At 49.3% G+C, this 14,026-nt stretch overlaps 1 protein-coding gene across 2 annotated transcripts; it reads right to left on the bottom strand.

Annotated features, from left to right (window-relative positions):
• Window positions 1-3,304: 3,304 nt before the first annotated feature.
• Window positions 3,305-6,585, bottom strand: Arsa (arylsulfatase A). 2 transcript variants are annotated; one of them, XM_059246934.1, is made up of 8 exons: window positions 5,841-6,585; window positions 5,436-5,676; window positions 5,109-5,327; window positions 4,865-5,016; window positions 4,414-4,538; window positions 4,194-4,321; window positions 3,872-3,974; window positions 3,305-3,773 (listed from the first exon to the last, which is right to left on the bottom strand). In XM_059246934.1, the coding sequence occupies exons 1-8, from the start codon at window positions 6,056-6,058 to the stop codon at window positions 3,454-3,456; spliced, it is 1,506 nt and encodes a 501-aa protein (XP_059102917.1). In that variant the 5' UTR covers window positions 6,059-6,585; the 3' UTR covers window positions 3,305-3,453. The 2 variants fall into 2 exon arrangements, with proteins under 2 accessions (XP_059102917.1, XP_059102916.1); XM_059246933.1 differs by having other exon boundaries at window positions 4,865-5,034; window positions 5,841-6,584.
• Window positions 6,586-14,026: the final 7,441 nt, after the last annotated feature.

The raw sequence follows: 14,026 nt of genomic DNA, 5'->3' as shown, positions 1-14,026 counted from the left end.
TCTGGTTTCCAAGCGATTGCTCATTCTCCACGGGGTAACCTTGCCATCCCGGGTAGTCGACCACATTTGAGGGGTGATCTGCCTTGCAAAGCTTAGCTGTTGTTTTGGGGGTGGTTTGAATCCCTGGATAGAAAGATATGTATCAAGCAGTTCTCACCAGTCCTGTCCCCAGTGTCCCCAGCACAAAGTGGGAGACACTGACTCAGGAGGGAAGAAAGTTAAAGAGGTAAAAACGAGCCAGAGAGGGACGAAAATGGAGTCAGCCCAGTGACTTGTGCCCTCCTCGAAAACTACGTTTGTAATTAAGAACCTTCAGAAAAGAGGTGAATTGAAGGAAACATTATTCCATGTTTAAACGTTCCCTTTTACTCCCCTTCTGGTCACTTGAGAAAAATGCATGGGAAAGGACAGCTAGGCCAGGGACAATACCTAGGAGGCTCCTAGGGAGAGGTGTTGGCTTTTTTTTTTTTTCATTTTCATTTTAATTTTTTATATCAACAGCATAGAAATGAGAAAGATAGATGTCCTTTGAGGTCACCTTGCTCTAGCACTGCACAGAAAACATGATGAAACCAGAATCATGGGGGGCACCTGAGGACCATAACTGTTTATGAGTACATGTGTGAATGTATGTATATATTCAAGTGCATGTGTATATGTGTGTCTGTGTCATCCATGTGTGAATGTACCTGTTACTGTATGCATGTATCTGCACAAATAGTCATGCTATGCCTGTGTGAATGTGAGCACACATGTGCCTAAGCACTTGTGAATATGTATAGGTATACCTGCATATCTGTGTGGGCATATGTAAGTACACACAAATGAGCCTCTGTACAAATATGTTGCATTTGGTTGAAATAATGAGAAACAAGCATGTATGCATGCATACAAATCATAGCAAAGACGGTGTGGCTGTTAAACAGTCTGGTTATCTCCTACTCCATGATTTTGCTCTCATATCATGACTATTATTGCTTTGGAGGACTGCTACAGATTTTATTGAAGTGTAAATTACAGAATGATATAAGCAAATATGAAAATCCCGAGTGTATAGCTATTGGTGGCTTTATTCACATACATATCTCAAGTCACCTCCTGTTCAGACTGTAGCATGTCCAGGTTTCCTATTGTCTGTCTAGGCTATACTCACACACTGCACTCTGCAAGATTCAATGGCACTGAAATCTCACGTGTACCTGTCATCCCTGTGTTAAGAGCATCTTTATCCTTCGAGGACACCTTGCTCCAGCACTACAGTGTAGTAAATATGATAGGATCAGCATTAAAATACACCCGATGCTGATGAAAGAATGGAGCAGAAGCTTTTCCAAAGGTTGTACCCAGGTGCTGATATCTACTGGTTTTGATAGGGGACTCGTTGTTGTTTTTGTGTGTCATTATTGTTTTCAAGGTGACGTATGGGTGTTCCATGTTTCAGTTCTTTTTTCTATCTTCACCTTGAACAGTATCAATCATCTGGGACCAGCCCTCCTCTTAGAGAAGTGATGCAGGAGCTCTTTAAGCCAGGATAAGTTCCTGCTGGATGGCCCCAAAGAAACCTCTACCTTGTGTGCGTAGCCTGGGGGCACTGCAGACCTTGGAGTGTGGTCAGGGTAGCTTCTCAACCAGATAAGAGGTTATGGAAGGCTGGGCGGTGGTGGCGCACGCCTTTAATCCCAGCACTCGGGAGGCAGAGCCAGGCGGATCTCTGTGAGTTCGAGGCCAGCCTGGACTACTACCAAGTGAGTTCCAGGAAAGGCGCAAAGCTACACAGAGAAACCCTGTCTCGAAAAACAAAAAACAAAAACAAAAACAACAAAAAAAAGAGGTTATGGAAGAGTTATATGGAAAACGGAGATGTAGAGGACCTCAAGCAAACATCTGGTATCATGAGGTGTTCCCTCCCCGCAAAGTGGATCCATACATTCCATTCAGGCTCCTTCCTACCAGGCCACATCGGCTGCAAGCGACAAACGGTTCACCAGCAGAAGCACCAACAGCAAGATTTACTTTTACATGCTCTCCAGGCAGGCAGCTGGAGACACTGGTTTAATCATTACCTGGTTCTCTCCAGGGCCAGCAACACTGCTAAAGTTAGGCTCTCACCCAGATCACCCCACCCAACCTGTCACTCCCAGGACTTCCTAGTCATATGCCACTCCTGGACCAATCACTGGAATGTAACCAGCTCAGGTTGGTCACCAACTTGAAGGAGAGAGGCTGTATGCTTGACACCTGGAAGAGAGGTGTCCCCATAAAGAGAGGCAACAACAGTTTGCTAGAAATATTGGCCCACCCTGAGGGCTACTGTTCCTATGTGACCAGTACTGAGGAGCACCTGGGATGTACAGCACACATTGCCATACAAACACAGGTAGGCAGTCCAAAGGTCTCTTTCTACAGAGGCTAACATCTGAGGCAGAATATTGTCAGTGGAAAGAACAGCCAGGCCAGCTTGCAGTGAGTCTGAGGGAAAGGTGGGTCACTGAGGAGTTTGGAATTTGAACATGGTGCACTCCAACCCAATAGGCTTTTTTTTTTTTACATTTATTATTATTATTATTATTATTGTTATCATTGCTCATATGAGTGTGATGTAAGTTCAGACATGTGTGGGCCACAGAGCATGTGTGGAGATCAGAGCACAATCCCCAGAGTTCCTGGGGATTGAACTCAAGCTGTCAGGCTTGCATAGCAAGCATTTTTACCCACTGAGTCATCTCATGGCCCCTGATAGATGTTTTTAAAAAGTACTTTGTAGAAAATTAGATGGGATGAGGAGACCTGAAGTATGTACTATGGAGAAATGCAGAGCTGGGGAGAAGGTGGGCAAGCCCCATGGGGCAGTCTTAGGAGCTGCTCATGTTCCTTTTTGGGATCTAGCTAGGCCCCCAATTCCTTAACTCTGTCTGGAATGAGCAGTTCATCACCTAATTCCAAGTGAATTGTAAGAACCAAGGTGGCCAGTTCCAGGGCCCCTAAGAATGCTTCTTGAGGAAAACCTATGTTCCGGGGGGCTTTGCACCTTTAGGGTCTCCTAGATACCATGCCCTCACCACCCCTCCCTCACAGTTCCTGGCACCTGAATGCAATACCGGCTTCTGTGAACAAATATGTCCATGCCCGGGGCGGGGCAAATTTCAGACCCTGGATGCCTGGGTTAAAATCCTAGCTCACGCTCTTTCTGGTAAGGTGACATTGGACTTGAACAGGTCCATGAGATTTCCCCATGCCTCAGTTTCCTCATTTGCAGCACAGGAGAATAGCACTGACCTCAGAGTTACCACAAGGACTAGATGAATTAGCACACCTGCAAGTCTGATGTTATTACATTACCAGATACAAACTACACACTTGCCCCCGCCCCTCTGGTGAACCATCGCACACTCAGGAGAGGGTTAGGGGTCCTGGGCTACCCTTGGGGGGACCGCTGTGATTTCTTCAGGACCCTCAGGTCTGGGCATCGGGGCAGCTGCAGCAGATTGGGTGGGGAAAGCAGCTTGGCTGACAGCAGATCTGTAGGGCAGGGTCCTCACCCCTGGCTATCTGGCTGGGGCTGAAGGTCATATCTGCATCATATTGGGCCTTGAGCAGCTCAAGGTGCTTCAGAGCCTGTAGGACTTCTGCGGAGATGTCTTCCATGCTTTCCAGAAGATTGTAGTTCTCTCCAGGGTCCTCGGACAGGTCATAGAGTAGTGGGGGCTCATGAGCGGTCAGAGGGCTGGCAGCGTGGCAGGCGGGGTCCGCAGTGGTGTCGCTGTGGGCAGAACCTGGAGAGGGGGTCGGCTTTTGGGACAGGAAGGGGCAGACGACAGAGCAGCTGGGGGCCCTCAGGGTCGGGGAGAGGAAGCCAGGGAGAGAGAGTTACCCTGGGTGTAGAAATGAGCCTTGTATTTCCCACTTCGCACAGCAAAGACCCCGTGGATCTCGTCTGGGTAGGGCGGGTAGAAGAAGACAGACTTCCGTGGGCTCTGAGGGCAAAGTCAAGGTCACAGGGTGGGAGAAGATCGCTAAGAGCTCTTGCGTTAGGCACTGGTGGTGGACCCCCTTTTGGCCCGCCCAAGGAACTCGCGAGGTGGTACTCAGAGGCCACTCATCAAAGGAGACATAAGGCACTGCCCAGATTCAAACCTAAAGGAAGACCAGCATGGGGCAGTGGAGTGGGGGGGTCAAGGGATTATTGGCCCTACCTCGCCTGTGCCTAGCAGCAAGGGGCTGAGGTCAACACCATCCAAGGTAATATTGGGCAGTGGAGCCCCGGTCAGAGCTGCCAAGGTGGGCAGCAGGTCCAGAGAGCTGGCCAGCTCGTGGGTTACACCTGTGGACAGACAGCTGTTTGGTCACTCGGTTCACCACCCAGGCTGGGGAGATAGGGCCAAGGGTCTACAAAAAGAGGGCCAGCGGACTGACCAGGAGTAATGTGGCCTGGCCAGAAGGCCAAGGCAGGTTCTCGGACACCACCTTCAAAAGTTGTTCCTTTTCCACATCTCAAGAGGCCAGAGCAGCCACCATTGGACATACGCATCAACTCAGGACTAGGACATACAAGGAAGCCATCAGTAACGAGGGGCCAAGGGCCCTGACCCACCACTGATGACTACCAGCCCCATATTTCAAAGTTACAAATTTTGCCAAGAATGATCGTTATTTGCCTGTTTCCTCCCTTGCCTACCAAGACCAGCAACTCTGTGTACCACCTGTGGTCCCCAGTCTGTGACTCCATGGATCACTATAACAAGGCTTGCATCTCTCTTAAGAGCCTTTTATACCACAGTCTTCAACTAATAGCTAGCTAGGGTGGATGGACCCTAGAGTCCTTGCCTATGATCCAGCAATGAGTGTCCCCTGCTCTGGCTCGTACCCATTATCTGCAGTGAAGATGACCAGTGTCTCTCCGAGCAGACCTAGGTCCCCCACAGCTGTCATCAAGGCCCCTACAGCTCCGTCCAGCTCCATCAAGGAGTCCCCAAATGGCCCACGGCCTGAGCGCTCTGTGAAGCTTTCTCCACTGAACTGTGGGTAGTGGGTGTGCTGGGGGCAGAGAGTGGAGTCAGCACTGGGCACAGGTCTTGGGCAGCCAGGAGGGTGGGGCCACGGTCACTCACGTGGGAAGCGTAGTACAGGAAGAATGGTTTGCCCTGGCGCTGGGCATCAGCCATGAGGTCTCGGGAGAAAGACACATAACGGGCTTCTAGTCCAGGCAGCCAAGGGGGCTGGGCCTCCACGGACAGGTTGGCCAGTAACGGGATGGGAACCAGGCCTTGGTCACAGCCACCACTGCAGGGAGTGTCTGGTGGGAAGCAGGTTAGGTTCTGACAAGGACCCTGGGGAGACAGTTCCAGTGAGAGAGGTCTGGCTATGGGTTAGGGGACATTGATAAGAGGGCTTGGGTGTGGTGGTGGGGACAGCGGAGGGGCCCAGGTGGTTTGTACCTGGTCATGGGAATATGGGATGCCCAGGAATCGATGGAAGCCCTGATGTGGGGGCAGGTAGGCCCCCTCTGGCCCCACTCCAAGATGCCACTTGCCAGCCATCCCTGTAAGATAGCCTCGGGCAGCTAGGACCTCAGCCAGAGTCACCTCCTCCAGGGGCAGGCCCCCTTGAGAGCTGGGCCTCAGAACTCCAGGGTACATGCCTGTTCGAACTGGGAGCCGGCCAGTCAGGAGGGCAGCCCTGTACAGTACAAGCCACACAATCCATCATCTGTGAGTCCCGCAGAAATGAACACAGGGAGGAGCATAGAGAGGGGTGTGGGGGGCGGGGAGCGGAGGACTTACTCACAGAGACAGAAATGGGATGGGCAGGGGATAGGGGAGGGGTAAAGGTCCCTCACTCACCGAGATGGTGTGCACAGAGACACAGGCACATAGAAATCTGTGAACCGTAGTCCCCCTGCAGCCAACTGATCCAGGTTGGGGGTGGTGGAACTGGGGTGCCCGTAGGAGCCTAGGTCCCCATAGCCCAGGTCATCAGCAAAGATCAGCACGATGTTAGGTGGGCTGGCAGTGCTCAGGCCTGCAGCCAATGCCAAAAAGAGGGCCTCCAGGGCCCCCATGGCAGAGATACAGAAGGGCCTGTTTCTTCAGACCCTTGGTAGGAAAGGCAGAGCGATTCCAGCAGGTTCGTTCCCTGAGCCACCAGGCCAGCCCTCGCCTGAAGTCCCAGGCCCAGTCTTCCTTCTCCCCTGAGCCCCCAGACCCCAATACTCCTTCTATCAGAAGGCCCACTTTCTGAAGCTCCAGCGAATCTGTCAGAACTCGGGAGGTGGTGGCCTGGGGTGTAACTCCACAGGGCCCCTAAAGGACCAGGGCTTCCTTAGATTCACGCGCGGGGATCTGACCCTGTTCACCCAGAGGTCCCAGCACAGGCTTGGGATCAGGAGCAGACGTCACTTCACATTGACCCGGGAGGGCTCCGGCGCCATGGGACGAGGGCGGTTCAGAACTGAGGAGGAACTGGTCATAGACAGCGTCGGTCTCAGGCCGTCTGGGATACGCCCTTGGTCACGAGACACTTGGCTGCTCGAGAAGGGCGGGCGCTGGGACCGGGCGGTACGGAGACGGGGAGGGGTGGAGCTGCGACGGGGCGGGGCGAGGCGGGGCGGAGCTGGGCTTCGGAGCGAGGCGGGCTTGTGTGCCGACGGGTCCTTCCGGGGGTGGGGCTTGTGCCGCACCTGGGATCGAGCCTGGACGGGGTGAGGCTGGGGATTGCTCACGCGCTCCGCACCCCTCTCTGCGCCGGTTGGCGTGTCCCGTGCTGGGCTTGGTAACCTTGCGCTCATTGCTTCTGCGCGGTGGGCTCAGCTGCTGGACTGCCTGGCGGTGCATCAATTATCTGGCTCTTCTGCTGCCTCGCTGTTCGAGCGTGCCTGGAGTTCCTTTGGGGAAGGGTGGTTGGTTTGTCCCATTTCCCCTGATGAGACATTTGAGGGATCCTTGTTGAAAAGACCTCAGCATCCCCTTCTGAAGGAGCAAAGCAAGAGAAAACCGGGCAGTCGGATTGAAATGAATCAGGAAGACAAATCGGATAGGCTGCTGGCTTTTTGCTCACAGCCACGTTTGGTGCATTTTGTGAAACACAAGCTATCACATTCTTTAAAAATCCTTTTTCTTCCTACATGTGTACCTGGTGTTTAAGGCTGAGTGTGTGTGTGTGTGTGTGTGTGTGTGTGTGTGTGTGTGTGTGTGTGTGTTGTGTGTTTCTGTCTAGTGTTTGAGGTGGGAGGGATTTTGGGTTCATGTGTGGTATGACTTGGAACATTAGTATTGAGGAACTCGTGTAGACAACATGACTTGTTTTCCAACTCTTTGTGCAGTCTTGAGCTTAACCATTTTTGGTTTCCAGTTTTAACTGTCAAGAGAGAAAAACAGATATGCCCCCCAGGGGGTGGAAGGGTGGGTACTTTGCTTAGTGTATCTTAACATCTAAAGGTCCGTGAACTGAACTTCCCAGATCACCCCACCCCCAAAAGTCCCTGACCTGAGTCACTTTTCCAGGGCAAGTTTCTTAGGGTATTTCCCCGCAGGTGGCTGTTCCTAGGGCAATAACTTGCCCAGATTCTTGGCCTTTGATCGCTCCATAAACTTAGAGTGCCCCTCTAAGACCTCTGTCATCAAGGTCATGACCAGAGGACCCAGGAAGGGAAGATTTTCCCTGGTTACTAACTCTGGAGCCAGGGGGAAGATAAACAGGGTTCTGGAAGGGCCTCCAGTAGGGACTACAGTAAGGATCAGGACTCAGATTCACGTGGGGAGATATGACCCTGTTCACCCAGAGGTCCAACACTGACTTGGGGTTGGGTCAGGAGCAGACATCATGTGATACAGGGTTGAGGGTGCCCTCTGGCAGGCAGAATGTGAGTGATTCAGAACTGGAGTACACTGGTCATGGACTTCCACTGAAGCCTGGCTGCCTGAGCATCTGGAATTTTTCTGATGAAATCTGCTAGATAATGGGCACCACAGGAACAAAGTTTGAATGGCAGAGACCCCAGAGACGGCACAGAAAAGGAACCTGGTCTGAGGCTACTGTAGACCTCATGTGAAGTGTGTGTGTGTGTGTGTGTGTGTGCGCGCGCGCGCGCGCGGGGGTGGGGTGGGGTGTAGGACAATCTTCAGTTCGTGATTCTCTCAGTGTCACATTCCAGCCCGGTTTCTGGGCCTGTGCATAGGGTGGGGGTTGCCCATAGTCCTTCTATTAGAGTCGGGACAGAAAGCTCTTCTGTGTCCCAGAAATCTTTGAAACTGTAAATTGGAGCTCTCACAGCTGGTGGGCACTGAGAATTGTAATTTGAAAGGAATCAACCAAAAGCACTTTTCACCTCTTTCCGTTGCAAGCTGGGAACTACCCCAGGCCTGCCCATTATTTTCTGGAGAGCCTGTGTAGGGTTGTGATGTTATGCAAATTGTGGTACTTTCCCTCTAGGTTCTTAAGGACCCTCAGGTGTGTATACACGTGAAGGCTGCTTGGGCTCAGCTCTGACCTGGAGCCTTGGGAAACTTGGAAAGAGGTGTATGTATGCTGCCAGCTCTGTTCAAAGCCAAGCTCTGAAGGCCAACCTGACTTTAGAGAGGTGAACTCTTTTTTCTTTTCTTTCTTTTTTTTTTTTCTCCAACAACAGAGCCCCAGTTGGAAGTAGCCTGCTAGGCTTCAGATGATGCCTGCCTGGGGCACTGCTAATTTTGGACAAACGCCCACAGTTGAGAAAGGAGCCTTGCAATGAGTGGCAGGTCTCTTAGTTCTGTACCTTGCAAAGGGATGGGAAAGGCTTCTGCATGGGGGTCAGTAAGATGGGGTAACTGGAGTGGCGACATTGGCCTGAGTAGAGTTCTGTAGCTGTTCTTGCACCAGCTGATGTGGGGACCCAGGACACATCAGGCCTACACCTTCCCTCCCCCCTTGCTGCTCCATAATGTCGTCGTCGTCGTTGTTATAGTGTGGGTGTTGGACTGCATGGTGCTGAGCAGGACCAGAAAGGGTAATTCTCCCAGAAGACAAAACATCTTAGCTGAGAACTTCGACCTGATGGAGACAGGCTGACAACAGGGCTTTTGGGATTGCTGAAGACAAGTTTTCAGCTGAGTTATGATCAGGGGCTACGTTTTGTTATAATCTCAAATGTGAGGGAAAACCCTGAGAGACCCTCTTCAAACATACTTAGGGGAGGAACAAGAATTACTGTCAGGTGACACAGAAATGACCTCTGGTAAGCACGTGACCCATGAATGAGCCTGCTGGGCAGGTAACTAGTTTCCAAAATAAGTCTTACATTATAGAAAAATGAAAAAAAAAAAGTAAGCATTTTATTAGGAATACTGGTTCTGCCACGGCAAAATTTATTGCCAGTGATTTCAAAGAACTAAACAAAGCTCACAGGAAGGATGTTCTCAAGCAAAACCAGGCACCAAAGTGACTGCAGACAATAGACGTTAGATGTGGTAGTGATGGCAGCCAGGAACCTCCATGTAGAGTCAGTGTAGCTGTGATGAGGCTGAGCTGAGATGCCGCTTCCATAGTCTACGGTACAAGTCCAAGGGCCTGAGAAATGCAAAGGCTGGAGACGAAACACGAGTGGATCGACAACCAGGTCTTTCTGAATAGGGCAGGAGCCATTTAAAGTGAGTCTGAACACCCAAACAATTGTACCATGTTACAAATCTTACTCAACAGAGTCTCGAAGAATGGATATTGGAAGAAGTTGGTTCCAAATCAGATGGACCAATTTGGTGATCATAGATTTTGGAATGCAAGGGTGGGTGGGATGGCTAGAAGGACTGTTTTCTACTTGAGCAATCAAGAGCAGGGCTTAAGAAGCTTATGAAAATGATAGTGAAATACTAGAACCTCCTTGGTTTAGTGGAGGAAAAGACACCCCACACTGAAGGAATGTGCATTGTACACCATCCGCTCAGCTGTCTCCTCGGGGGAAGGGGGCGGCTGGAGGATACCCTTCGAGACATTAAGAGGTATACTGTGGATGTGTGTTGAGGGGAAAATAACTCAGGGAGAAAATGTTTGCTGTGCAAACATAAGACCTGAGTCCAGATGCCCAGCACCCACATAAAATCTGGGAGGCCAGCTCCTATAGCCCCAGTGCTGGGGAGGGATGGAGACAGGTGGGCCCTGGGGGCTTGTTGCCAGCCAGTCTAGATAAAACAGTAAATTCCAGGTTCAGTGAAAGAATCTGTGTCGGAAAAATAAGGAGGAAAAGCCAGGCAATGATGGCTCACACCTTTAATCCCAGCTCTCAGGAGGCAGAGGCAGATGGATCTCTGAGTTTAAGGCCAGCCTGGTCTACGAGTCCCAGGACAGCCAGGACTACACAGAGAGACCCTGTCTCAAAACAAAACAAAACAAAACAAAACAAAACAAAACAAAACAAAAAACAAAAACAAAAAAAAACAAAACAAAACCCAAAACCAAACAAAATGAAAAAGGGAAGAAAGCAATAGAGAAAGACACCTGGTATTAACCTCTGTCCTCTAGATGTTTGTACACGCATCACGTACACACATATTATACACACACGCGCTCATGCACACACGCACACACTCACACATGAACATCCGTGCACAGCAACATCCTTGGAAAGCTCTGGAGAGTCTGATGGTCAGGCAGGAGTGAATGCAGAAATGCAGCCAGGAAGCAGAGTAAAGGAGTGAGGAGATGCTGGTGTGCCAGAGGCCACGTGATCAGCCAAGGCTGGTGAGGACCCCTTGATCGGCAAGCAACTCTATAACCCCAGACACCTTTGACTCACTGGTCATCAAGTCACCCCAGCCTGGGACAAAACAGAAAGCAACACTGGGGAAGGCGGGGAAAGACCCGGGTTTTAGGAATGTGTCCTGGACTTGGTCGTAACACAATGGAGCAATTCCTGGATATGAGTCATTCCTGGATCCGGAGCCCTACATTGAGTGCCAATCCTGATGGAGACATTCAAGGCCACCCCCTCCCCCAACCAAGGGAAGTACAAGCTTTAGGCATGTCTTAGGGGGAGAGATTCCATAGACTGAGGGACTGTTGGCTTTGGCTAGGCATTTGATGGCCCTTAACAAACCCCGATTCCCTGGAGTTCACTGTTTTCAGATGGGGATTTCGGAGGTCAGGTGATACATTGTATTTAGTCTCTTGAGACTCTGTCTTGCGATGTTGATACCCACGGTGGCTTTAGACTCATGGACTCAAGGGACCCTCCCACTTTAGCCTCCCTAGTATTATAGTTCAGGCTGTAGGCTTGTGTCCCTTTGCCAGGCTGGAACGTTTATTTTAAGAGATCATAGTCCATCTCACAATGACATAGTGCGTATGTAAACAGACCGTATTAATTTCCCGATTCTCGATCTTCTGACTCAGACAATGAGTGCTCAAGCTCTCTTTTTGTGTGTGTTATAATGCGGGAGATTAAACCCAGAACCTTACAAATGCTAAGTAAACATTACCTGAGAGCGATACTCAGCTTTCACACCAAGTTTTTACACCATTCATATCCCTCACATCCTCATAGCTTCTCAATGCCTTTGTCTTACTGGCTATAAAAGTTGTTTGTGTTTTCCTCCTATATCAAGTGAGCAAACACCGTCTCTGACAGACAAAAATCCCCAAACCTCAGTAACTTACAATTGGTATTTATTGATTGTGTACATTACGTCTATATCACAACATAGGTAAGAGCTGTGATACTTTTTGCACCTTGTAGTTATTTAGGAACCCAGCTAAAGGAACTGTATCATTAAAATGTTTTAAAATTATTATTTTACTTTTTTTGAACTCACTCTGTAGTCCAGGCTGGCTTCGAACTCACAGAGATCTGTCTACCTCTGCCTCCCAAAGTGCTGGTATTAAAGGCATGCGCTACCACCACCTGGCTTACTTTATTTTTTGTGTGTGGGTCTTTTGCCTGCATATGTCTGTGCACCATGTGTGTGCAATGGTGGAAAAGGCCAGAAAAGGGTGTCAGTTCCCCTGGGACTGGAGTTACAGACAGTTTTGAACAGCCATGTAGGTGCTGGGTATTGAACCCTGGTCTTCTGGAAGACTAACCAGTGCTCTTAACTGCTGAGCCATCTCTCCAGCCCTGGAACTATATACCATATATGTGGATTTAAAGGCACGTTGGAGTCCCATAACCAGCCAGCAGGAGGATAAAGAGAGAGTATTTGGCTGGGCAGTGGTGGCGCACACCTTTAATCTCAGCACTCAGGAGGCAGAGCTAGGCGGATCTCTGTGAGTTCAAGGACAGCCTGGGCTACAGAGGGAGTTCCAGGATAGGCTCCAAAGCTACAAAGAGAAAACCTATCTCGAACCCCGAGAGAGAGAGAAAGAGAGAGAGAGAGAGAGAGAGAGAGAGAGAGAGAGAGAGAGAGAGGATATTCAGGACTGAGCAGTGTGTGGCACTTGGAAGTCAGAGGCACTATGATTGCCTCAAGTTTGAGTCTAGCCAGGCCAGTCATATCTACAGGGCAAGAGTCTGTTACAAACAACAACAAAACTACACACACACATACACACAAATAAATAAAATTACAAAACATCTAAATATGTTTTTTAAAAAGTTCCACAAGATTTCACAAAAAAAAAAAAAAAAAATGCACTGTGCTATATAGTGCAGGATTTTGATCCCCGCACTCGGGAGGCAGAGGCAGACAAATCTCTGAGTTCGAGGCCAGCCTGGCTTACCAAGTGAGTTCCAGGCCAGCTGGGGCTACTTAGTGAGACCTTGCAAGCCCCCCACCCCTGATTTTTTTTGAGACAAGGTTTCTCTGTGTAACATCCCTAACCATCCTGGAACTCATTTTGTAGCCCAGGCTGGCCTTGAACTCACAGAGATCTGTCTGCCTCTCTGCCTCCCAAGTGCTGGGATTAAAGGCATGTGCCACCACTGCCTAGCCCCCACCCCCAATTTTTTTTTTTTTTTTTTGAGACAGGGTTTCTCTGTGTAGCTTTGGAGCCTGTCCTGGAAATCACTCTGAAGACCAGGCTGGCCTCGAACTCACAGAGATCCACCTGGCTCTGCCTCCCTAGTGCTGGGATTAAAGGCATGCGCCACCATCGCCCCCAATTATAAAAAAACACAGAACTGAGCATGCTGGTGCCAGTATTTCTTTCTTTATTGCGTGTATGTGTGCAAGCAGAGCTCAAAGGACAACTTATAAGAGACAGTTCTCAGGATCCTTCAGAATCTTAAGAAAATCCCCTAAGACTGAACGCAAGTCATTCAGGTTATCAGGCTTGGCACCTTGTGCCTTTACCCACTGAACTTTCTCACTGCCCCCACCCCTCTTTTGAGACAAGCTCTTGTACAGCCCAGGCTACCCTTGAACTTACTATGCAGTTGAGGAAGACCTTGCCCTCCTGCCCTCCTGCTCTTCCTGCCTGCCCCTCCCCAGTGCTAGGTTTAGTCTGCCTCCCGACCACATCTGGCTCCTGACCCTTGTCTTAACCGTCATTGTTGTCTCTGGGAATATTTTTCTTGAATGTTTCTAAAATTGACAAATGAAAATTTTATATTTGTTTTGTACAACACATTATTTAGAAATTCATGTAACACAACCAAGTCAAATCATTTTCTCTCTCTCTGTATGCTTATTGTTTACTTTTTTTTTTCTGGTGAGAAAATTGATCTCAGCTTTTGTTCCCCACCCATCCTGAGGATTGAACTTGAGGTCTCACAAATGCTGAGCCTTATAAATAATCTCAACAATGTTCTTTTCTTTTTTTAAAGAAATTAGGAAGACATTTTATTTCCAATCTCATCAAAGATTATCACAAACACAGAGGAAATATCATTCCAAAGTATCCCAGATTAAACCAAAGATACATCATCCAACTAAAAAACACTCATGAGGCCGGGCATGGTGGTGCACATCTTTAATCCCAGTACTAGGGAGGCACAGCCAGGTAGATTTTTTTTTTTTTTTTTTTTTTTTTTTTTTTTTGTGAGTTCGAGGTCAGCTTGGTCTACATAGTGAGTTCTAGGACAGCTAGGACTACAAAGAGAGACTCTGTCCCAAAACAAACCAAA

This window comes from Peromyscus eremicus, chromosome 20 (assembly GCF_949786415.1).
Source record: "Peromyscus eremicus chromosome 20, PerEre_H2_v1, whole genome shotgun sequence".
In the NCBI taxonomy this organism is placed as follows: Eukaryota; Metazoa; Chordata; class Mammalia; order Rodentia; family Cricetidae; genus Peromyscus; species Peromyscus eremicus.
The sequence above is the reverse complement of the archived record's forward strand: the minus strand, read 5'-3'. Positions and strand labels throughout refer to the sequence as shown.

What these genes read in the sequence shown, in the direction of transcription:
- Arsa (XM_059246933.1), bottom strand. Translation starts at nt 6,058, where the DNA reads ATGGGGGCCCTGGAGGCCCTCTTTTTGGCATTGGCTGCAGGCCTGAGC. An exon ending in GCCAGGCCACATTACTCCTG is followed by an intron (nt 4,322 to 4,413) that starts GTCAGTCCGCTG and finishes GTCTGTCCACAG; the next exon opens with GTGTAACCCACGAGCTGGCC. An exon ending in TGCTGCTAGGCACAGGCGAG is followed by an intron (nt 3,975 to 4,193) that starts GTAGGGCCAATA and finishes CTTTGCCCTCAG; the next exon opens with AGCCCACGGAAGTCTGTCTT.